Source organism: Hylobates moloch, unplaced genomic scaffold (assembly GCF_009828535.3).
Source record: "Hylobates moloch isolate HMO894 unplaced genomic scaffold, HMol_V3 SCAFFOLD_1, whole genome shotgun sequence".
NCBI lineage: Eukaryota > Metazoa > Chordata > Mammalia > Primates > Hylobatidae > Hylobates > Hylobates moloch.
Genome location: NW_026652276.1, coordinates 8,623,830 through 8,646,408, shown reverse-complemented (window position 1 = coordinate 8,646,408; position 22,579 = coordinate 8,623,830). Strand labels below are relative to the sequence as shown.

Genomic DNA, 22,579 nt, shown 5'->3' with positions numbered 1-22,579 from the left:
TTCATCACGCTCTAGTGCAAGATGCTACAAGGCCCCGTGATGAAGGACGTGGCTGCAAAGCCCTGCAGCAGGGAAGGGCCCCTCTGCCGCAGCACCCCTCCTCCTCCTCTAGGCTTCTCCAGTGCACTAAGCTCTTGGAGAAAGTGCAGAAACCTTTCCCATAGTGAACTGGAAAGCTCACTGTGATGCCAGGTATGAGGCACAGTTTCTAGCTGTCAGCTGTGACTCTAGTGATCAATGACACATCCTTGTCCTGGAGTCTTAATTGTGGCCCTGAGTTTCCCAGATGAGGGTTCCACCATCCAAATACCCAGAGCACCTGCTGATAGAAAGCGTTGTCATCCTTGTCCCCTTGCTCTGATCCTGGTGACATTAACAGAGACTTCAGAGCTGTCATTTCAGTATCAGCCAAAGCTGTCAATTTTCCAGCCCTCCATCCTGAGCTCCTTTGATGTGAGGGGTTCAAAGCACTTTCTAAGCTGCTTGAATCTTCAAGGAAAGCATGGGCCTGACTCTCATGGCACAGATACTGGGGAGTGAATAGCAGAGATTTGGGGACCTGATGATCTCAACATCCCAGTGGGAATTCTGGCTCATGGGGGATAAGGCCTAAGTGAATGCCCATGTCTGAGAGTTGACCTGGCATGAGGGTTTCCCCAGCAGAGGATGCAGTAGACAGGGCTGCTGGTGGGTAGGCAGGGGGTAGGCAGGGACCCAGCCTGGGGAGGTTGGCCTGATCCCACAAGGAGCTGTGGAGTGTAAATTACACCTCCAAGTTTGTCCTGCAGGGAGGCAAGAAACTGGGCTTTTGCACGCATACTCCAGGCCCCCGTTGGCTATCTTGGGTGGGCACAGGGAATGTAGACCTCCCACATTTCTCCTAGATCTCCCCATGGGCAAGGTGGCTCCAGTGCCCAAGGGTAGTTGTCTGAGGCAACAGGCTTAGATCTTTCACAGCAAAGGGGGTGTTGGCTCTGAACTCAGAGAAAGGGGTGATTTAGAAGGGAGTGCAGAGACTGCTGGGGAGTGGGACAAAGCACCTGCCAGGTGGTTCTGGGAAGTCTGCCCAAAACAAGGCGAGAGGAATGTCAAACAACCTAGCTTCAGGAAGTTGGGGCTGGTTGGAATGAAGTAGTTGGGAGAAGACAGAATCCAGCTCCACTAGTGCCAGGGTCCCCCAGCCCTGGACAGCAAGGGCCTGGGGAGGGGTTACAACCTGGTGCTCACTGGGGAGCTGGGAAGAACCGGGTGTCTGGGGTGGGAGTCATGATGTCCCTTCTGGTCCCAGCTGGTGGCTGGGTGGAGACAGGGTGGGTGCTTGGGCTCAGTCTTTACTTTCCTTCCCTTAAGCTTGGGCCTCTTCCCCAGCGCTGCCACGGCACTCCCTTCCGCACACAGATTCTGACCAAGACTGGCATTGGCTTTTACCCTTTTCAAGTCTCCAGACATGTGGTTTGGGTCCAGTGGAGACTGGACCGTGCCCACAGATAGCAAGTGCCAGCTTCACCCCTCCCACCTCTCAGTCCACCATAGTCCCGGGGGGCAGACCTGCTGTCCTCCAGGAGGTAGACTCCCCAAATGCCAGGTTTCACACCACCCTACCCACCCGCCGAGACTGAGTGGCTTGTGTCTGCCACAGCGTCTCTGACTGCCTTCTCTGCCCTGGGCTGGCAGCCCCCTGGCTCTGCGCCTGTCCTCCTCCGGGATCTCACTACCATCTAGCTAGAGAGTCCGGGGTCCCCACCCACCACCTCCACCCCCTCTGTCATCTCTCTCAGCTTGAAATGTCCCCTGGGATGCTGTTCTTCTGACAACATCTTTGACTGCTCAGGCAAGCTGCTCAACCTCGCTGAGACTCAGTTTCCCCATCTGTAAGCTGACGATATCAAACCCACCTGCACTATTAGATAAAATATAAATTAGATCACATATGTGAGCACATCTGGCCCACTTCCTTCCACATCTAATGATCGATCAACATCCATTCTTTCTTTTTTTTTTTTTTAATCGAGATAAGGTCTTGCGATGTTGCCTCCTTTCTTTCCCCCCGAGTGCCGGTCAGAGCTCACAGCCTTCCAAGCCCCAGGAACCCACAAAATCAGGCCATCTTTGTGAGATGTGCCAGCTCAAATTCCCTGCAGCCCGGCTACCAGAAATTTGCCCCTTTGAAAGTTTCCACAGGTATTTCTGAGATGCCCCCAAGGAGCCCCTCCCTGCTCCCTCCCAGGGCAGCACGGGGGCACCTTTCCTTCCTCCTCTGCCAGGTCCTAATGTGCAGGTCTCTGACAGGCACTGCCCCAGGTACCACGAGAACACCAGGGTCACTGTCCCAGCTTAGGGCTCTGTGCCAGGTGCTAAAGCTACCCATCCACAGTCTTGCAGCTTCTGCATGGCAGAGAGGGGAAAACCCCCTGCCCCGTGCTAGGCTTTGGTTTGTACCCAGAGACCCACAAAAGAGTGCACACCATCAGTCTCTGTCTGATGCTCAGTCATTCCAGAAGCTAAATCAAGCCATGGGTTGTGGGAGAAAACAGAAGCTATGTCCTATCTACTCCCATTCCTCCGCCCATCCAGAGTACCTCCCTCTCCTGGTCACAAAATGAGACCTGCCTTGCTCTTCTGTGGATGGAAACTTGCAGGAGCCTAGCTTTGCCATGCCAACGCACACTGCCCATCCACCCCCATCCTGCAGCCCCAGCCGAGACACTTGTGCTGCTGAAGAGAGTGCAGCCCCTCCCCTCTGGCTAGTCCCACAGCACACGCTTCAGCTGAGACAGCCAAGAAGAGCAAGGGGACCGCCTGCACTCACCACAGTGCTTGTCGTGGGCTGCTTTGGTCACCTCACCCTCGTCTATGCACGCTGCTGTGTGACTCTGGTTCTCTGTAATTGACCTTTTTATTATTGGTGTGAGCATTGTTGCAACTATTTGGTCATCGTAGGTGTTTTTCCATGGTATTTGCAGCTTTTGTACAGAAACCTTTAGAAGTATATAGACTGGGAATGTTTTTGTATGATAAAAATAGACACGTTTAGGCAAGATGATTTCTTTTCTTTCTTTCTTTGTTGTTGTTTTTTTGTTGTTTTTTTTTGTTTTTTTGTTGTTGCTGTTGCTGTTGTTGTTGTTGAGACGGAATCTCACCCTGTTACCCAGGCTGGAGTACAATGGCACAATCTCAGCTCACTGCAACCTCCGCCTCCCAGGTTCAAGCAATTGTCCTGCCTCAGCCTCCCGAGTAGCTGGGATTACAGGCGCCTGCCACCATGCCCAGCTAATTTTTTTTGTATCTTTAGTAGAGATGGGGTTTCACCATGTTGGCCAGGCTGGTCTCGAACTCCTGACCTCATGAACCACCCGCCTCAGCCTCCCTAAGTGCTGGGATTACAGGCGGGAGCCACCGCGCCCACCAGTCTTTTTCTTTTTTTTGAGACAGGGTCTCATTCTGTTGCCCAGGCTGGAGTGTAGGAGCACAATCTTTGTTCACTGCAGTCTGCATTTCTCAGGCTCAAGGGATTCTCCCATTTCAGCCTCCCAAGTAGCTGAGACTATAGGCGTGTGCCACCATGCTCAGCTAATTTTTTTTTTTTTTTTGAGACAGAGTCTCACTCTGTCACCCAGACTGGAGTGCAGTGGCATGATCTCTGCTCACTGCAGCCTCCGCCTCCCAGGTTCAAGCGATTCTCATGCCTCAGCCTCCTGAGTAGCTGGGATTACAGGTACATACCACCATGCCTGACTAATTTTTTTTGTATTTGTAGTAGCGACAGGGTTTCAGCATGTTGACCAGGCTGGTCTTGAGCTCCTGACCTCAAATGATTCACTGGCCTCGGCCTCCCAAAGTGCTGGGATTACAGGTGTGAGCCACCGTGCCTGGCCTAATTTTTTATTTATTTATTTTTTAATAGAGACGAGTTCTCATTATGTTGCCCAGGCTGGTCTCTAACTCCTGGGCTCGAGCCATCTTCCCACCTCAGTGTCCCAAAGGGCTGAGATTCTAGGCATGAGTCACTGCGCCCAGCAACATGCTGCTCTCTAACCTCCCCCTGCTTTGTGTGTGTGCATGCACATATGCATGCTCGTATCAATTACATGAGCTAGGTTACATAGGCTGATTTTCAACAAGCTATTACAGTGTTTAGCTCAAAAAGTGGTTATTTAGGCTGGGCGCAGTGGCTGACGCCTGTAATCCCATCACTTTGGGAAGCTGAGGCAGGTGGATCACCTGAGGTCGGGAGTTCGAGACCAGCCTGGCCAACATGTAGTGAAACAGCATCTCTACTAAAAACTACAAAAATTAGCTGGGTGTGTTGGCACATGCCTGCAGTCCTGGCTACTTGAGAAGCTGAGGTAGGAGAATCGCTTGAACCTGGGAGGCAGAGGTTGCAGTGAGCCGAGATCGCACCACTGCACTCCAGCCTGGGCGACACAGCAAGACTCTGTCTCACAAAAAAAAGAAAAAAAGTGGTTATTTTAAAAAAAAGATAATTTGACTTATAGAACATTTTCAAGAATGGTACAAAGAATTCCTCTATACCCTCTGCTTTCCCCAATTAATGTTTTAGCGTACTGTTTATCATCGTTTCACTCATATTACTATTATCATTTTTCTGAATTATTGACAAGTTGCTGGCGATGCCCCATTGTTCCTAAATATATCAATGTGTTTTTCCTAAGTGATAAAGACTCTTCTTTGTAACCACATTCAACCGCCAAAATCAGGAAATTAACATGGATGAAATACCACCATCTAATTCTTAGACCCTTCGTTCAAATGTTTTTAATAGTCTTAATAACAATATATACATCTATTATTTACATATTTATGGAAATTATATATAACTTTTATACACACACACACACACATACACACACATATAATTTTCCCCTTCTGGGCTGAGGCTCAATCCAGGATGATTTGTTACATGTAATTGTCATATCCCTTCGGTGTCCTTTAATTGGGCACAGTTCCTTGCCTTTTATTGTCTTTTGTGACCTTGGCATTTTTCAATAGAATAAGCTAATAATTTTGTAGACTGTCCCTCAATTTTGGGTTTTCAGATGTCTCCACATGACATGGCCTGGATTCTGCGTTTTCTGCAGGAGTGCATAGCAGCAATGCTATGTCCTCTGTGCACCCATCTCAGGGGGTACAATGGCCTTCTACTGTTACTGCAGAACTTAACACTGGACACTTGGTTAAGCTGGTGGCTGCCAGGTTACAATAAGGATTGTAAAGTTACTAGTTTTTGCTTTTAATAACAAGTTAAGGCCAGGCGCAATGACTCACGCCTGTAATCCTAGCACTTTGGGAGACCGAGATGGGCAAATCATCTGGGTCCAGGAGTTTTAGACCAGCCTGGGCAACATGGCAAAATTCCGTCTCTACAAAAAATACAAAAAAAATTAGCCAAACGTGGTGATGCGTGCCTATAGTCCCAGGTACTTGGGGGGCTGAGGTGTGAGGATCGCTGGAGCCTGTGAGGTCCAGGCTGCCGTGAGCCGTGATCATGCCACTGCACTCCAGCCTGGACAACAGAGTGAGACCCTGTCTTGGAAAAAAAAAGAAAAAGAACAATGTAATAACATTTTTCCTCAAACTCTCACCCACTTTGTTTAGCATGTATTGACGATTCTTGCCTGAATCAGTCACTACTATGATGATTGCCAAATGGTGACTGTTTTTGTTGTTACTTCGACAGTTATTAATTGGCATTCCACTGTGGGGAGGAGCCTTCCCTTCTCCTTTATTTATGTCAGTATAGACTCATGAATTCCTATTTTATTCGATGGATTATAATTATTTTTATTATTCATTTTGATGTTTGAATTGTGCTAGATGCACCTTTCAACTATTCCTTCAGGTGGCTCCTGTATCTTTTTGACAAATCCCCATTATTTTAGCATTTTCTTGCTTTCTGGGGCAACAGGTGTTGCGGGTACTTGTTAGATCTTCTTGGGCTCGATTAAAAGGCTGCTAGAATCAGCCATTTCTCAAGGAGCATAGGCTATCTTTCATGGAGGATGACATTTAGCAGCTAAGATCTGAGCAGCAGGTGTTCTCATTGCTGTTGGAGTGTTGTGGGCCCTCTCAGCAGACAGAGTGAGGAAATAGTGTGTGCACATACACTCATTCATGCACCTGTATTTATCTATATATCTTTTTTTTTTAATACCAAATCTCACTCTGTTGCCTAGGCTGGAGTGCAGTGGTGCGATCTCAGCTCACTGCAACCTCTGCCTCCTGGGTTCCAGCAATTGTCCTGCTTCAGCCTCCCAAGTAGCTCAAATTACAGGCATCTGCGACCATGCCTGGCTCATTTTTGTGTGTTTAGTAGAGACAGGGTTTCACCATGTTGGCCAGGCTAGTCTCGAACTTGGGACCTCAGGTGATCCACTCACCTCGGTTTCCCAAAGTGCTGGGATTACAGGTGTGAACCACTGCACCCGACCGGTATTTACCTGTGTATCTTAAAAGCCCGAGTTCGCACAGACACTTCCCATTCCAATCCAATGCCCCACAGCCATGGGACCTTTCTCCTTTCTGTGTTTGTAGCTCCTTTCTCTGAGAGTGAGAAGCCTGGCTCCTGCTTCTTCCCCGTGTATTACCCCCAAGAAGAGTAATCCCCTTCTTGGATTACCTGCTTATTCCCCTGTGTATACCCTGCTTCTGGCTCTGCTGCTCCCCTGATGCCACCACCTCCTTGGTTCTAGCTGTGCAGACTTCTAAGGCCCTGGTCATGTCCTTATCCCAGCTGCTCCCTCGTCCCCACTGGCTCTGCAGCCTCCTGCATCCTGACCACCTCCCTGGCCCCAGGTCCGAGGTCTGCTGGTCCTGGACACTTCAAAGGAAGGGAAAGGAAAGGAACCAATAAAATGTTTTTAAAAAAAAGAGAAGGGAGGGAAGAGGAAGAGCTAATTGTTTTGTTTTTGTTTTGTTTGTATTTTTTTTTCTCTTAACAAAAGCCACATTCAATTATTGTTTTTTTTAAGAACACACATTTTGGAGTCCATTCAAAGCCATGTGGCTGAAGAGAGATTCTTGGGTCTGAAGGAGGCCTCAAAAGCTCTTCCTAAATCTGTCCCCCCGCCCCACCACACTGCCCACCTTTCCTATCTCATTAAATATCACCAACATCAACCAAGTTACTACAGCCAGAGATCTAGGGCCACCCTCCTTGGCTGTCACTCGTCGACCACGCTCTGTTCGACGGGCTAATCTGGTTCCACCTCCATCCTTGCCTCTCTCCTGCTGCTGCATCTCCCTAATTCAAGCACTTGAGTGGGGTTGCTTGAACCCCCAGCATCCACACCATAGCCGAGGTGATAGTTCTAAAATGTAAATCTGATCACATCACACACACACCAGCTTTTAATTGCCTTTAGTGGCTCCAAACCACTCTTTTTTTTTTTTTTTTGAGACGGAGTCTCACTCTGTCGCCCAGGCTGAATGGAGTGCAGTGGCGCCATCTCGGCTCACTGCAAGCTCTGCCTCCTGGGTTCATGCCATTCTCCTGCCTCAGCCTCCCGAGTAGCTGGGACTACAGGCGCCCGCCACCACGCCCAGCTAATTTTTGTATTTTTAGTAGAGATGGGGTTTTGCTGTGTTAGCCAGGATGGTCTCGATCTCCTGACCTTGTGATCCACCTGCCTCGGCCTCCCAAAGTGCTGGGATTACAGGTGTGAGCCACCGCTCCTGGCCAGCTCCAAACCACTCAAGACAAAACTCGAATTCTGCCAGGCCCCAAGGGCCCAAGAGACCCATGCTCTGGCCCTTCTTTCTCCCCCACTTCTTCACCCACGTGGGGCTCTATGATTCTGAAGTTTGGGGGAGAGGAGGTAGTTAAAGGTTGAGACCATCCTGAGGGCAGGAGAGAAGTACAGGAAAGCATTTCAGGGGTTGCAGAGAGGGGATAGGCCAGGCCGGGAGGAGGTGGCCCCCAGCCCTAGTGAGAGCTGGACAGGAGGCTGCGTCCAGCCTTTCCCTCAGATGAGCTGGCTCAGAGCAGGGCAAACGCAGCAGGAGGTCTCCTTCCAGAACTCAAAGGCTCGGCCTGCACCGTCAGACTCCACACTGACCCTCACTCAGCCTTGGGATGTGTGAATGCCTGGGTCAGTGGGCTCCGAGACCTGGACTGAATCCAGCTCTGCCTCTGTGGCCTTGAGAAACTTCCCAGCCTCCACAGGCGGGGAGTCTCCCCACTGGGAAATGGAAGTAATAAAAACAGCAGCCACCCCGCAAACCCACAGTATTCTCCCCACCACAGCTGAGTGGTGTTTTCACCGTCCTCTCTAGTGGCTTTCTCATTTAACTTGAAACAAATGCTTTGGTGCGGGGAGCAACTGAGCAGGGTGTTTGGTTTGGTTTGTTTCCCACTTTTTTTTTTAGATGGAGTTTCACCCTTGTCACCCAGGCTGGACTGCAATGGCGCAATCTTGGCTCACCACAACCTCCGCCTCCCAGGTTCAAGCGATTCTCCTGCCTCCGCCTCCCAAGTGTCTGTGATTACAGGCATGCGCCACCACGCCTATCTAATTTTGTATTTTTAGTAGAGATGAGGTTTCACCATGTTGGCCAGGCTGGTTTCGAACTCCTGACCTCAGGTAATTCGCCTGCCTCAGCTTCCCAAAGTGCTGGGATTACAGGTGTGAGCCACCGCGCCTGGCCTGTTTCCCACTTCTTAATACTGTCCCACCACTGGTAAAATCTCCACAATCATTCTATATGCTCTTCCATTTAAAACGAAGCCTGGAAGAGTCTTGCGGGGGGTTCCCAGCACCCCAGGGCTCCTGCTCTGCCTGCATGGCCTTCCTCTGTGCCTAGTCCTGTTTTATGCCTCATTTAGAGACAGCAAACAGTGCTAAAGTTAAAATTACCCCCTGGGAAACTTGAGCCTGTTCAACGACTTTCCTGGATGGTGTGACTTTCCTGGACGGTGTTGGAAAGTCACAGCCCAGGAACTGTGTCTGGAAATGCAGCACTTCTCAGCATGTGCAGCCCTGAGCCTCTAGCAGTCTGGACAACAGCTGTTCTTTGTTTTAAAGACCCCGGTGCCCTTCTCATCCTGAACCCCGGGGCCACAGGCAGCCCCTCTCCCCTTGCCCCGTACCTTCCCCAGGAGTATTGCTACCTGAGTGAGCTCAGGTGCCAAGCAGTCAGACAAAGGTGCCTCTCCCTGCAAGGCCCAGCTTGGCAATGCACATCTCTGGTTCCCTCAACACCTTTCTTCAATGGAGAGGTCCATTTTCTGCAATGCACATGCCCCTCAACACAGTGGTGGGGGCTGTCATTATGTCATTATGCTTCCAACCAACCTCCTCTGCAAGGAGACTTGGGGGACTGTGAGGCTGAGCCAAGCAGGGTTCCTTTCCTTCAACCACTTATGAGCTTGTGGGGAAGGCAGGCACAGCAACTATGACATGACGCAGAGTGAGCTGCTGATTCTAAGCGGGGCTTGGTGGGGAGCTGTCTGCAGAGACTGTAAAAATGATCCTGCTGGAAGTCACCCAGAACTTTCCACAGACCTAGAAATAATAATGGGAGGCAGGAGAAGAGTATGTTGCTTCACAATCTGAACTCCTACCGTGTTTTGTTTGTTTGTTTTTTCTGCTTGACTCTTGGCTATGAGCACAAATTCACGTCCATTCTGCCGATCCAAAAAGCTCTGAAGGGAGGGCTACTCTGAGCCTGAGATGTCAGATATATAGATAGATACATAGATAGATAGAGATATAGATACATAGATATTTTTGAGACAGGGTCTTGCTCTGTCACCCAGGCTAGAGTGCAGTGGTGTGATTGCGGCTCACTGCAACCTCCATCTCCTGGGTTCAAGCAATCCTCCCACCTCAGCCTCCGAAGTAGCTGGGACTACAGGTGTGCGCCACTACGTTTGGCTAATATTTGTATTTTTTGTAGAGACAGATTTCATCATGTTGCCCAAGCTGGTCTCCACCTCCTGGGCTCAAGCAATCCGCCCACCTCGACCTCTCAAAGTGCTGGGATTACAGGTGTGTGCCACCATGTCTGACCAAGACCTCATAATTTTTTTTTTCTTTGAGACAGAGTCTCACTCTGTCACCCAGACTGGAGTGCAGTGGCTTGATCTCAGCTCACTGAAACCACTGCTGCTCGGGTTCAAGCAATTCTCCTGCGTCAGCCTCCTGAGTAGCTGGGATTACAGGCGCCTGTCACTGCACCTGGCTAATTTTTATATTTTTAGTAGAGACAGGGTTTCACCATGTTGGCCAGGCTGGTCTTGAACTCCTGACCTCGTGATCCACCCGCCTTGGCCTCCCAAATTGCTGGGATTACAGGCGTGAGCCACCCTGCCTGGCGGAGATGTCATAATTTAACAAGCCTGCTTAAATAAGGCAATGCTGCTCTTGGTTTTGTTCAAAATCAGGCTTCCTGTGTTGTGCTCTAGTTACCTGCTAAAGGGCGGAGGCATTCACTCCAGGGAAAAGGGAGAGTTGCCATGGCAGAAATCCACGTGTCCGAAGGCATCACTTGGGGGCCGCCGGTAACCATTGCGGGGATCATGTCCCGGCTGACTTGGGCCTTCATGGTTTCCTTCTCTGTTTCAAAATGACTTAACAACTCTTTTCAGGAAGGCGGCCGCTGTGGAATGAGGAACGAAGTCTGGCAGCCGGGGCTGTTAGGAACCAAGGGCAGCCCCCTCCTTAGTCAGAAGTGTGGCTGGTGCTAACCTCCCGATCGGAGCCTGGACGTCTCATGGGGGGACGCAGGCACTTGCTTTCCCTCTGTCTCCTTGGGCGTCTTTTCACCGTGGCCTTCACGTGCTGAGCATCTTCCATTTGCTCCCCAATTCATTCGCTTCCCTGCCCCCTGCTTTCTCATTGGGTTTGGCCAATGGGAGCCGCAGCCAGATGAGAGGGAAGTTTTTTGGGGGGAAGGGGATCTACTGCCCTGCCCCCATCCTGTAAAGTCTCCATGGTCAGCTCCATGGGAGGCCACAGTGCCTGCTGGGCAGCCCCCTCTGGGTTCCAGCACCTGCTTCTTGCCTGTGATCTTCCCAGGGTGGTAAGTACTGCGAGTTCGGGGGGGCTGTACTGCCTCTTATTGGTATCCCTATGCTCTGTCGCTACATGTTCTCCCCAAGTTCCCCCGTTTAATGAGACATCTGCCTCCTGCCGGGACTCTGGATCGTGCACATGAAAAATGCACATGACACCTTGTTCACATTTTGCCTTTTACAATTGCTGAAAAGGCACCACCTTTGGCAACGTGCTGGGGGATGTGAGTGAGGGCAGCTCCCCTGCTTGCCACTGTTTCTCTGCATCCCCAGTTCCAGACCCAGGGAAGGCCCTCCCTGACCATCCCTCCTCCTGGATCCAACTCTTGTCTGTCATCCTGACCCAGGGCGGCAAATCCATGGAACCACTAAATGCCACTCCAATTGCCAGGCCCTGCTGCACAGTCTGGGGATGGCACAGCCGTGAGCAGACCTGTCCTGACTGTGGGTGCACAGCTGGGTGGGTATGGACTTGGCCTGCTGTGGGTGGGAACCCCCAGGCCTGTCCCAGCAGGACCCCCCTGCTCCTGCTGGCCTGTGGATGTCAATACACTGTCCACCTGACTGGGTGGGGATTGTTAGGTCACACCCAGGCACGGTCGCCCTTCGAACGGACCCATCCCCCCACCGGCCACTCTGCCCTGTCCCCTTGGCCATCATACCCTGATGCAGGACCTTTCTGGGCCCAGGTTCAGAATGCAACACCATGGGTGGGCTGCTCCTCTCTGCACTGCACACAGTGAGGCCAGACCGTGCTCCTCACCACCCACCTGTCTAGACCACGCTCCCCGCCCCTCCCCTGTCTGGGCCGGCTCTGTAGCTTCTATGATCTTGGGCTCTGACTCTTTCTCTTCCTGTTCTAGAATGTGCTTTGAACATAAGTTCTCTGTTTCCCTTGTCAAAGCTTAGGGTCAAGAGCAAAGCCTTATGAGGACACCTTCCTGGACATTTTCTCCGGGGACACCTGCCTTTGCCTGGTTGGTGCCCCGCCTTTGCCGTCTCCTGTCTGCACTGCCTGTGGGCACAGGGTGCTTCCTGCGGGCCCACTGCACACAGCAGGTTTTCCCTCAGGTGGGGTCTGTCCCTGTGGATCTGCTTCCTGTAGACCTGCTGTGTTCTTCCTGGGTGCTTTCCCCTCGGAGGGGGAGAGGTGGAAGAAGGCTCCCTCCCCAACACACTTGTCAGCGGCCATTGTCAGCTTGCCACCTGTCTGCCATCCGTGAGGCTTGGCTTCTCCCTGCATTCTCTCCCTTCCTGGGAACCCAGGCAGCCGGCAGCCTTGGTTTGTCAGACCCTGGCTCCCTGGCCTCTGGGAGCGGGCCAGGCACACGCGGTGCCCTCACCGGGTCCACAGGGACTCCTTTAAATTGCTCTGTTCCTAGTACACAGCGTATGTCATCAAGTCTAAGACGTTTACCTTTCAGATTTCACATCTCTGGAGTCATGTAAGTCTATAATCAATGGTGTAACATAGTCTGTGGTTCAGCTTCTTAGCGGTGCATAAAATAACGTGTCTTACTTGGTTTTAGCATTGGTGCGTCTTAAATTCCCAAATCTCACATGCTCACTCCAACACGCATTCTTCAGATACCCTCCAGCCAAGAATCCTTTTCTGGGTTCACACACGAGGCATTCGACTTCGACTTTCTTTGGTACTTTCATATTCCTTTTCCATGCTCTTAATGGCTTGTCATCTATTAGCTGTACATTTTTTGAGTCTGATACTTTTCACAACTGCTTTAACTGAATCGAGTTCATAGATCTTGTATCATGTCAAATTATTTTTGTTATTCTGTTCACTTTGGTTTTTGAACCTACTCATGTTACTTTTTAGAAGGCCTGGCTGCTGCTGCTCAGATAGCTCTGGTTCAACAATGTTTGAAAGAGATTGCTTAACACGGTGCTTTGTGAAAACAAGGGAATTTATTGAAAAGAATTTAGAACACCCTTTTGCTAAACTCTCTATAAATTTACTAACTTAAGACACACACACACACACACACACACACACACACACACACACACACACCCAGGCACAGACTTGTATATGCATAAGCACACAAAAAACACACTTGGAAAGAGAGAGACAGACAGAGACAGAGACAGAGCCCAGATGGACAGCCCTGAATCACAGGCCAGTGAAAGAGGCGTATGTGTCCTCACTAGGACTTGGAGTTAGCCACCGAGGCACAAGGGCTCGGGAACAGGTCTGAGTCCTAACCCTGCTCCCTGATGTCTGAATCGGTCCCAGTCTGGGTCATCCTGCCTCATCTCTCCTGATTCCACTTACCTGTAATCCTGAAGACCTTCAGGCACCCTCCCACCCACCCAAATCAATCCCAATCCCAGTCGATATCTGACTTGGAGGCGGGAAGGCCAACGCTTGGCCCAGCCACGCTCAGGCCAAATGCCGCCTGTTCACCAACCAGGGTGGGCTTTTCAACCTCCATCCTACTTGCCTATGGGTCTCGTTTCCCACAGGCGATGGGTCCCATTCCCTCCAGAAAGAAGGCAGCTGGCAGCCCCCAGAGGAGCAGTGAGATCCTTGACTTCCAACTCCAAGGACGGTGCCTTCTCAACTAATTTTAAAATGACCTGAAAGTTGCTGGGTGTGGTAGCTCACACCTGTAATCCCAGCAGTTTGGGAGGCCGAGCTGGGTGGATCACCTGAGGTCAGGATTTCGAGACCAGCTTGGCCAACATGGTGAAACCCCGTCTCTACTAAAATTACAAAAATTAGCTGGGTGTGGTGGCGGGCACCCGTAATCCCAGCTGCTTGGGAAGCTGAGGCCAGAAAATCACTTGAACCCAGGAGGTGGAGGCTGCAGTGAGCCGAGACCGTGCCACTGCACTCCAGCCTGGGTGACAGAGTGAGACTCCATCTCAAATAAAATAAAATAAATAATCTGAAAGTCACTGGCATGGTGGCTGTTATGAGGACAGGGTGAATCACAGGCACTTAGCAGTTGCCAGGGGTGCTATGCTCCTCCAGGCCAGGGAGGCCCCACCCAGAGGGGTGCCTCTTTGGGGCTCATTCCTGTACCTACCAACAGCCTGATCCCTTGCTCCTGTTCAGCTGCCCCTGAGGGCAGGGCCTGGCAAGAAGGTAAAGGGTGAGGTAGGGGTGGGGCCCATCTTGCACCTGGAGCTACCGGCTAGAGCCACGGGGCTTACAGGAAGGGGATCTGCCCCAGGGCATTTGAATACCCAGCACAATTACCCCCAAGGTCCTCTGCTATCAGCAACAGATACAAACCAGGTAGATCATTTACTGAGTTTTGATAAAAACAACTGTAACAAATGAAAAAAAATAAATAAAAGCAAAGCAATTGCTGGAATTGATTTTTTCTTGTGTTTTTTAAAAAAAAGTTCTTTATGAAGGAAAAAATAAAAGTAACTTCCCCACCAAACACACTCACAAATTCTAGAAAAACACATTCTAAACTGTTGAAAATAGGTATCTTGGGGTTGTGGGATTGCAGGTGATTTCTTTCTTTCTTTTTTTTTTTTTTTGTTTTGAGACAGAGTCTTACTCTGTTGCCCAGGCTGGAGTGCAGTAGTGCGATCTTGGCTCACTGCAACCTCCTGCCTCACCCTCCCAAGTAGCTGAAATTACAGGTGCACACCACCAGGCCCAGCTAATTTTTGTATTTTTAGTAGAGACTTGGTTTTACCATGTCAGCCAGACTGGTCTGGAACTCCTGACTTCAAGTGATCTGCCCACCTCAGCCTCCCAAAGTGCTGGGATTACTGGCGTGAGCCACCACACCCAGACAAATTTCTTACTTTAAAAAAAATCCATATTTCTAATTTTGCCATAATATAAATGTACTATTTGTATAAAAATACTTTTATTTTATTTTATTTTATTTCGAGACTGAGTCGCCCAGGCTGGAGTGTAGTGGCGTGATCTCAGCTCACTGCAACCTCTGCCTCCCAGGTTCAAGTGATTCTCCTGTCTCAGCCTCCCAAGTAGCTGGAATTACAGGCACCTGCCACCACGCCCGGCTAATTTTTGTATTTTTTTTTTTTTTTTTTTTTTTAGTAGAGATGGGGTTTCATCATGTTGGCCAGGCTGGTCTCAAACTCCTGACCTCAGGTGATCCACCCGCTTTGGCCTCCCAAAGTGCTGGGATTACAGGTGTGAGCCACCGTGCCTGGCCCAAAAATACTTTTAAAAATAAAAGATTTTAAAAACGGAAAGAAAAAACAGATCTTAGGAATGGTCCTCTGTGTACCTTTTGCAGAAGGGCCCTTGGCAGCTGCTGGTTGCAGGATGGGAGGTTGTGGGCGTGAGGGCCACACACCCTGCGTAGGAGCCCAGGGCTTTTCCTGGATCGCAGTCACTCCCTCCGCCTCGCTGGTCTCCGCGCAGGAGGCCTTTGTGGGTGGCTGACATTCTAGTTGGTTAACATGTGCGTTTGTTTGGGTGTTGTCCTCAGGCATCCGAAGGCGTCCCCATGAGGTTCTTCACCAAGCTGGACCAGCTCATCGAGTTTTACAAGAAGGAAAACATGGGGCTGGTGACCCATCTGCAATACCCTGTGCCGCTGGAGGAAGAGGACACAGGCGACGACCCTGAGGAGGACACAGGTAGGGAGGGAGGGACAGGACGGCAGGAAGTACTTTTGGGAACTTGCCCTGCACCCATCTTGAGTGCTTGTAGATTGGGTGAGTCCTATTATCAGAGGGAGATTGTTGGCATGGGGGTTAAGGACAAGTTAGGAACACAGGCTCTGGGGTCAGGCAGACGTGGGTTAAAATTCCTCCTCCCCAGCTTATTAGCTATGTGACCTTGGGGAAATTACCTGGCCTCTCTGAATCACAGACTTCTCTTCAAAGAGACAGTAAAAATAAGGCTGGGCTTGCTGGCTCACGCCTGTAACCCCAGAACTTTGGGAGGCCGAGGTGGGAGGATCGCTTGAGGCCAGGAGTTTGAGACCATTCTGGGCAACATAGGCAATCCTGTGTCTACAAAAAGCTTTTTAAAAAATTTATTCAGGCATGGTGGCTCAGGCCTGTAGTCCTAGCTACTTAGGAGGCCAAGGCAGGAGGATCCCTCGAGCCCAGGAGTTCAAGGTTGCAGTCAGCCATGATTGCACCACTGCACTCTAGCCTGGGTGACAGAAGAGACTTTGTCTAAGAAAAAAAGAGAGAAAGAGAGAGACAGTAAAGACTGCACGTCCTCTGCTTCACTTGACTAGCCTTTACAATGACAGAGAGAGAATAACAATAGTACCTGCCTCTCACGGTATCCCAAGGATCAAATGAGTCGAGAAATGTAGCCCCCAGAGCCTGGTACATATTAATAGTAAGCACTCCATAAATGCAGCTACAGTCATTAGCATCATTACAATCCGCTGAATTTCACTGTGAGGAGCGTGAAGGAGGAGACCCTTGCACCTAACTGGGAGGATGAGGAAGGTGTTTCTTTATGTCATCATTAAAAGGGGGTGGGGGAAATACAACCCCTAAAAATATGTTGAAAAAAATGTACAGTCCCAGCCGGGTGCGGTGGCTCACGCCTGTAATCCCAACACTTTGGGAAACAGAGGTGGGCGGATCACGAGGTCAGGAGATCAAGACCATCCTGGCCAACATGGTGAAACCTTGTCTCTACTAAAAATACAAAAATTAAGGCCAGGCGCAGTGGCTCATGCTTGTAATCCCAGCACTTTGGGAGGCCGAGGCGGGCGGATCACGAGGTCAGGAGATCGAGACCACGGTGAAACCCCGTCTCTACTAAAAATACAAAAAATTAGCCAGGCGTGGTGGCAGGCGCCTGTAGTCCCAGCTACTCGGAGAGGCTGAGGCAGGAGAATGGCGTGAACCCGGAAGGCGGAGCTAGCAGTGAGCCGAGATTGCGCCACTGTACTCCAGCCTGGGCGACAGAGCAAGACTCCGTCTCAAAAAAAAAAAAAAAAAAAAAAAAATTAGCCAGGTGTGGTGGTACACGCCTGTAGTTCCAGCTACTTGGGAGGCTGAGGTAGGAGAATCCCTTGAACACGGGAGGTGGAGGTTGCAGTGAGCCAAGATCGCACAACTGAACTCCACCCTGGCAACAGAGGGAGACTCCGTCTCAAAAAAAAAAAAAAAAAAAAAAAATTATACAGTCCCTAAAAAGTATGTGAGACTTAGGGTGCCCTTTACAGCATAGGGACAAAGACCAATAGAGCAAGAGTCAGATGGAGAAAGTTTTACAGAGAAGGAGCTTACCTGGGGATGCCCTACTTTTCCCCTCAAAGATTTACTGAGAATATACTAAGGGAATAGAAATCATTTTGTTACAAAGACACATCTGCGTATGTTCATTGCAGCACTATTTGCAATAGCAAAGACGTGGAATCAGCCTAAATGCCCATCAGTGGTAGACTGGATAAAGAAAATGTTGTACATATACACCATGGGATAGTATGCAGCCAGTAAAAAGAAAGATCATGTCCTTTACAGGAACATGGGTGGAGCTGGAGGTCATTATCCTTAGCAAACTAACGCAAGAACAGAAAACCAAATACCACATGTTCTCACTTAAGTGGGAGATAAATGATGAACACACATGGACACAAAGAGGAGAACAGCACACACTGGAGCCTACCTGAGGGGGTGGGAGGAGGGACAGGATCAGAAATAACTATTGGGTACTAGGCTTAATACCAGGATGATGAAATAATCTGTACAACAAACCCCATGACCTAAGTTTACCTATGTAACAAACCTGCACAGGTACCCCTGAACTTAAAATACAAATTAAAAAAATAAAAGGCTTATTTCGTAAAAGAAAACAATGAGATACCTAACCGGGCCCCTCAGTTGGCCAGGACTCTTCCTGAATTCCAGCAGGTGGAGACCGCCAGGTCCCCCAGCCTCTCCCCGAAGAGAGGAGAGATTTGTCCGGAGACCCTGAGACCCTTGCCTGGCTCCTGCCTGTTCTGGGGGCTTGCTGCAGGCATCCGTTTTCTCCCTCACCTGTGGGCTGGCTTGTGGGCCACCAGGACCCCCGGCTCCCTCCCAACCTCATGGAAACACACTTTTCATGGTTGTGCAGCTCTTCGTTTCCAAAAGGACCGCAGCTCCATGGAGGCTGAAAGGGCCCCAGGCAGGCCCTGTCCCTTCTGGCCTCCCTGGTCTGAGTGAGTGCTGCCCTCTGGAATCAGGAAGGTCAGGCTGTGGAAGAGCTAGGGCTGACCTGTCCCACTGTGAGCCCAAGGTCACTCACCAGCACCGCGTCCTGGCCGCACCCGAACAGCTGCCCCCAGGCGCCCAGGGCCATGCCGAGAAGCTGTTCTGCAGAAACGCCCTCCACACTAAACACCCTCACTCCCCTCGGGCTGCCCACCCCAGCTAGTTGGGCCCCTCTGGGCATGGCTGTCTGGAGGAAGATCCTGACAAGTTTCTGTGAAGGCTGAAAAAAGAACCTCAGTCTCGTGACTGCTGGCTTCACTTCCCCAAACGAGGTTGCCCAGTCGTTGGCTTGCACCAGAGCAATGAGACACGAGGCCCCCGCAGTCCAAGAGGTCTGCTTGGGCCCAGGGCCTCTTGAGGCACTGCCAGACCGTGGAGCTCAAAGCAGACTCCTAGTTGTCTTCAGAACCCCAGACAGAGGAAGTGAAGGGCCTGTTCGCTAAAGAGGAGGTCCCCCGGGGCCCACTGTGGTTGGGCTGGGGCAGCCGCTCTGTGTGGGAAGAGGTTCAGACAGAGCTCTGGACCCTCCATTCGTGGTACGTACAGGATGAACCTTCTCCTAAAGGCGTTGGGTGGGCTCCCACCTCCCAGGCCAAGTTCAAGTCATTTGTTGAATGTCTCTGAGTGAAGGGAAACCCCTTGCTTTCTTTTATGTGTTTCTGAGAGTCTGAGGGAGGAAAGAAGGAAGGGCAGAGGCTGGAGAGAGGGGGCCAGGGAGAGAGAGAGGGGGGCAGTGTGGCTAGGCCTGCCTGCCTCCTTACCCCTGGTCCCTTCCCGTGGTTTTGGCTTATTCTGGGAACTGGGCCTCTGCCCAGTCCAGGGCTCAGCCGTCATGAGGCACCTGTCTCAGCCCCTGAAAGCCTGAGAGCCAGACCCATCCTGCTCACCTGCCTGCTGCTGCCGGCTTAGTCCATCCAAGGTCAGCAGCCCTGCAGGCCTTCCAGGCCCTCCATGGAGCAAGGCCTTCTGGCCCTGGCAGGTGTTTGCTGATGGCCACAGTGGGGCAGACACTGCACTAGCCAGGGCCCTGTGGCAGGAGGCTCTCCCTCCAGGAGGGAGTCCGTGAGGGACACAGGGACGCAGATGGAGATCAATAACGTGGGTGTCGTGGCCTGGACTCCATGTGGCTGCGGTGAAGGCCGGGTTGCGCTCACAGTGTCCTCACCAATGGCCTTCCTGCTGTTCTCTCCGGTAGAAAGTGTCGTGTCTCCACCCGAGCTGCCCCCAAGAAACATCCCTCTGACTGCCAGCTCCTGTGAGGCCAAGGAGGTTCCTCCTTCAAATGAGAATCCCCGAGCGACCGAGACCAGCCGGCCGAGCCTCTCTGAGACGTTGTTCCAGCGACTGCAAGGCATGGACACCAGTGGGTAAGTCCCCACTCAAGTCCAGCCGGGGCTTCGTCTGCAGTGAGCCCAGCCAGGGCAGGGCTGGATGGCTTGGGTTTCGATCCTAGTTATGGGCCTAGTGACCAGAGGGAGGTGGGGAGGTCTCCGGAGAAGGGCGCTTGTCATCTTGCACCTCAGAGGCCTTTGCACCATCAGCTTCAAGAAGGCCAGGGGCATGGGCCTTAACAGGAGAAGTGCTCCATGGAGGTGGAGGAGCACTGTGTCTCCACGCACGGCCCGGCATAGTGTAGGCAGTCACTGGATATGTGCTACATTAATTAATAAGATGGTACCTGGTAATCTCCATGCCTTAGTAAATATAACTTTTTTTTGTTTCTTTGAGAGAAACGCTCCCCTGCCCCCCAAAGAAATCCTAATGACAGGGCTGAAGCCACATTTCCAACTTGAAGGATCCATCTGAGGCTGCCAAGGCTGCCCTCCTACTCTCTCACTTGGCAAAATATGAAGTAGATGCTGATGGGACACATACGCCACTGGGTTGCTGTGACACTTGGCGTGTTCCTATTTCCACCTGGACATACTCTTTGGTTCTTCACTGGGCTCTCCAGGCTGAGTTCTGTGCATGCTCCTTGAATTATTTGTGCTATTTATCAAATAGCCGAATATCCAGTGTTGCTACTATGTTGATTGTCTCTATATATGTGTCTAAATAACAGATGCTTTAAAAGTATTCCACATAGGCCGGGCGCGGTGGCTCATTCCTGCAATCCCAGCACTTTGGGAGGCCGAGGCGGGCGGATCACCTGAGTCCAGGAGCTCAAGACCAGACAGACCAACATGGCAAAACCCCTTCTCCACTAAAAATACAAAAATTAGCTGGGCATGGTGGCGGACACCTATAACCCCAGCTATTCAAGAGGCTGAGGGAGAAGAATAGCTTGAACCTGGGAAGCAGAGGTTGCAGTGAACCAAAATTGCGCCACTGCACTCCAGCCTGGGCAACAAGAGAAAAACTGTGTCTAAAAAAAAAAAAAAAAAAAAAACCACATCAAGCCCATTGTTTAGTTCCCCAGGGTTTCCATTTCTTCCCGGGTCTGGATGCTGAATGCAGTAAACTGGATGGGGAAGAGTCGGGGATGCCCCATGGTTCCACCTGCTGACCTCTCCTACTAAGGCTCCTACACCTCCTGCCGACTCCATCTCCTAATCAGCCTCTCCACCCTGGTTATGGGGTTCTGCCTCAGTGGGGCCAGCAGAGGCGTGAAGCCGAGCTTCCAGGCAGCCTTCCAGGAGGGGTTAGGGTCGGGGCATGGGCTGAGGGCTCATGGGCAGAGAGGCCTTCTTTTTCTATCTTTGCTTCTCACGGCAGTGGAACCTTCCTAAATCTTAAGTTTGGAGATGGGAATGAGTGAAGGGGGCGTGTGCAGAGACCAAGGAAAGCAGCAACCCAGAGCCCCTCCATTCTCAGGGTCAAGGAAAACTGGGACTCCACACTGTTTCAAAATCAGTCTATTTCGCTTGTCAAGTTGCTCTGCACATAGAGGATTGCCTTTTGATTATTTTTCTTTAAATAACAACTTGCACAGTCTTTCCTGCAAGTTAATTAGATCTCATCAGTTAGGTCTTAGTTAATAGGTTAATTATCACGTTCCTAAGTAAAATTAGCCTTCTCAAATAAACATAGTTTACATCTTTATGTCAACACTTTTCTACACAAACTTTTATGAGACGGAGTTTCGCTCTTGTTGCCCAGGCTGGAGTTGGAATGGCACAGTCTCAGCTCACCGCAACCTCCCCCTCCAGGGTTCAAGTGATTTTCCTGCTTCAGCCTCCCGAGTAGCTGGGATTACAGCCATGCGCCACCACAACCGGCTAATTTTGTATTTTTAGTACAGATGGGGTTTCTCCATGTTGGTCAGGCTAGTCTCGAACTCCCAACCTGAGGTGATCTGCCCGCCTTGACCTCCCAAAGTGCTGGGATTATAGGCATGAGCCACTGTGCCCAGCCTACCACAAACATTTTAACAAGTAAAACTGCCTGTAATACAGACTCATGGTATCAAAGTCACAAGGCAATAGTCATTAGATCTGTTAAGATACATATTTTAATACAAGTGTCCCCAACCCCTGGCCTGTTAGGAACTGGGTGGCAACAGGAGGTGAGCGGAGGGCAAGCGAACATTACCACCTGAGCTCTGCCTCCTGTCAGATCAGCGGTGGCATTAGATTCTCATAGGAGCATGAACCCGGTTGTGAACTGTGAATGTGAGGGATCTAGGTTGCACGCCCCTTAGGAGAATCTAACTAACGCCTGACGATCTGAGATGGAGCAGTTTCCTCCCAAAACCATCCCCCCACCATCCGTCTGTGGAATAGTTGTCTTCCACAAAACCAGTCCCTTGTGCCAAAAAGGTTGGGGACCGCTGTTTTAATACTACAGATGTTTGTCCCTTTTAGTAAACAGACTCAGGCAGAAGCTGGATTTTTATGATGTCAAGACCCAGAATAAATATAGATGAACTTAAATGTAAATGTTATCTTCTCAATCTAACAATTGAAATGGGTAAGCCAGTCCTGTTCAGTATTTTTTTTTTTTTTTTTTTTTGAGACAGACTCTCGCTCTGTCACTCAAGCTGGAGCACAGTGGAGTGATCTCGGCTCACTGCAACCTCTACTTCCGGGGTTCAAGCAATCCTCCTGCCTCAGCCTCCTGAGTAGCTGGGACTACAAATGCATGCCACAACGCCCAGCTAATTTTTGTATTTTTAGTAGAGACAGGGTTTCACCATTTTGGCCAGGCTGGCCTTGAACTCCTGACCTCAGGTGATCTGCCCACCTCTGCCTCCCAAAATGCTGGGATTATAGGTGTGAGCCACCATGCCTAGCAATTCCTGTCCAATCTTGAGAGCAACAGCTTTTCATTCTTTCACAGATTCCACAGGAAAAGCCTTGTGGCCTTTAGTTTCAATTTGATTATATATCAAGCCTGGAACAAAAATCTTTTTTTTTTTTTTTTTTT

The 22,579-nt window shown here is 50.5% G+C and overlaps 1 protein-coding gene across 1 annotated transcript in view; it reads left to right on the top strand.

The window, feature by feature from the left end:
- Nucleotides 1–22,579, top strand: part of LOC116809741 (phosphatidylinositol 3,4,5-trisphosphate 5-phosphatase 1-like) — a 109,073-nt gene that overhangs the window by 47,691 nt on the left and 38,803 nt on the right. Inside the window, exons 3-4 of the mRNA XM_032753607.2 lie at nucleotides 15,475–15,625; nucleotides 19,410–19,581. Coding sequence (XP_032609498.1) covers nucleotides 15,475–15,625; nucleotides 19,410–19,581 — 323 coding nt within the window. The remainder of the gene's footprint in view (nucleotides 1–15,474; nucleotides 15,626–19,409; nucleotides 19,582–22,579) is intronic.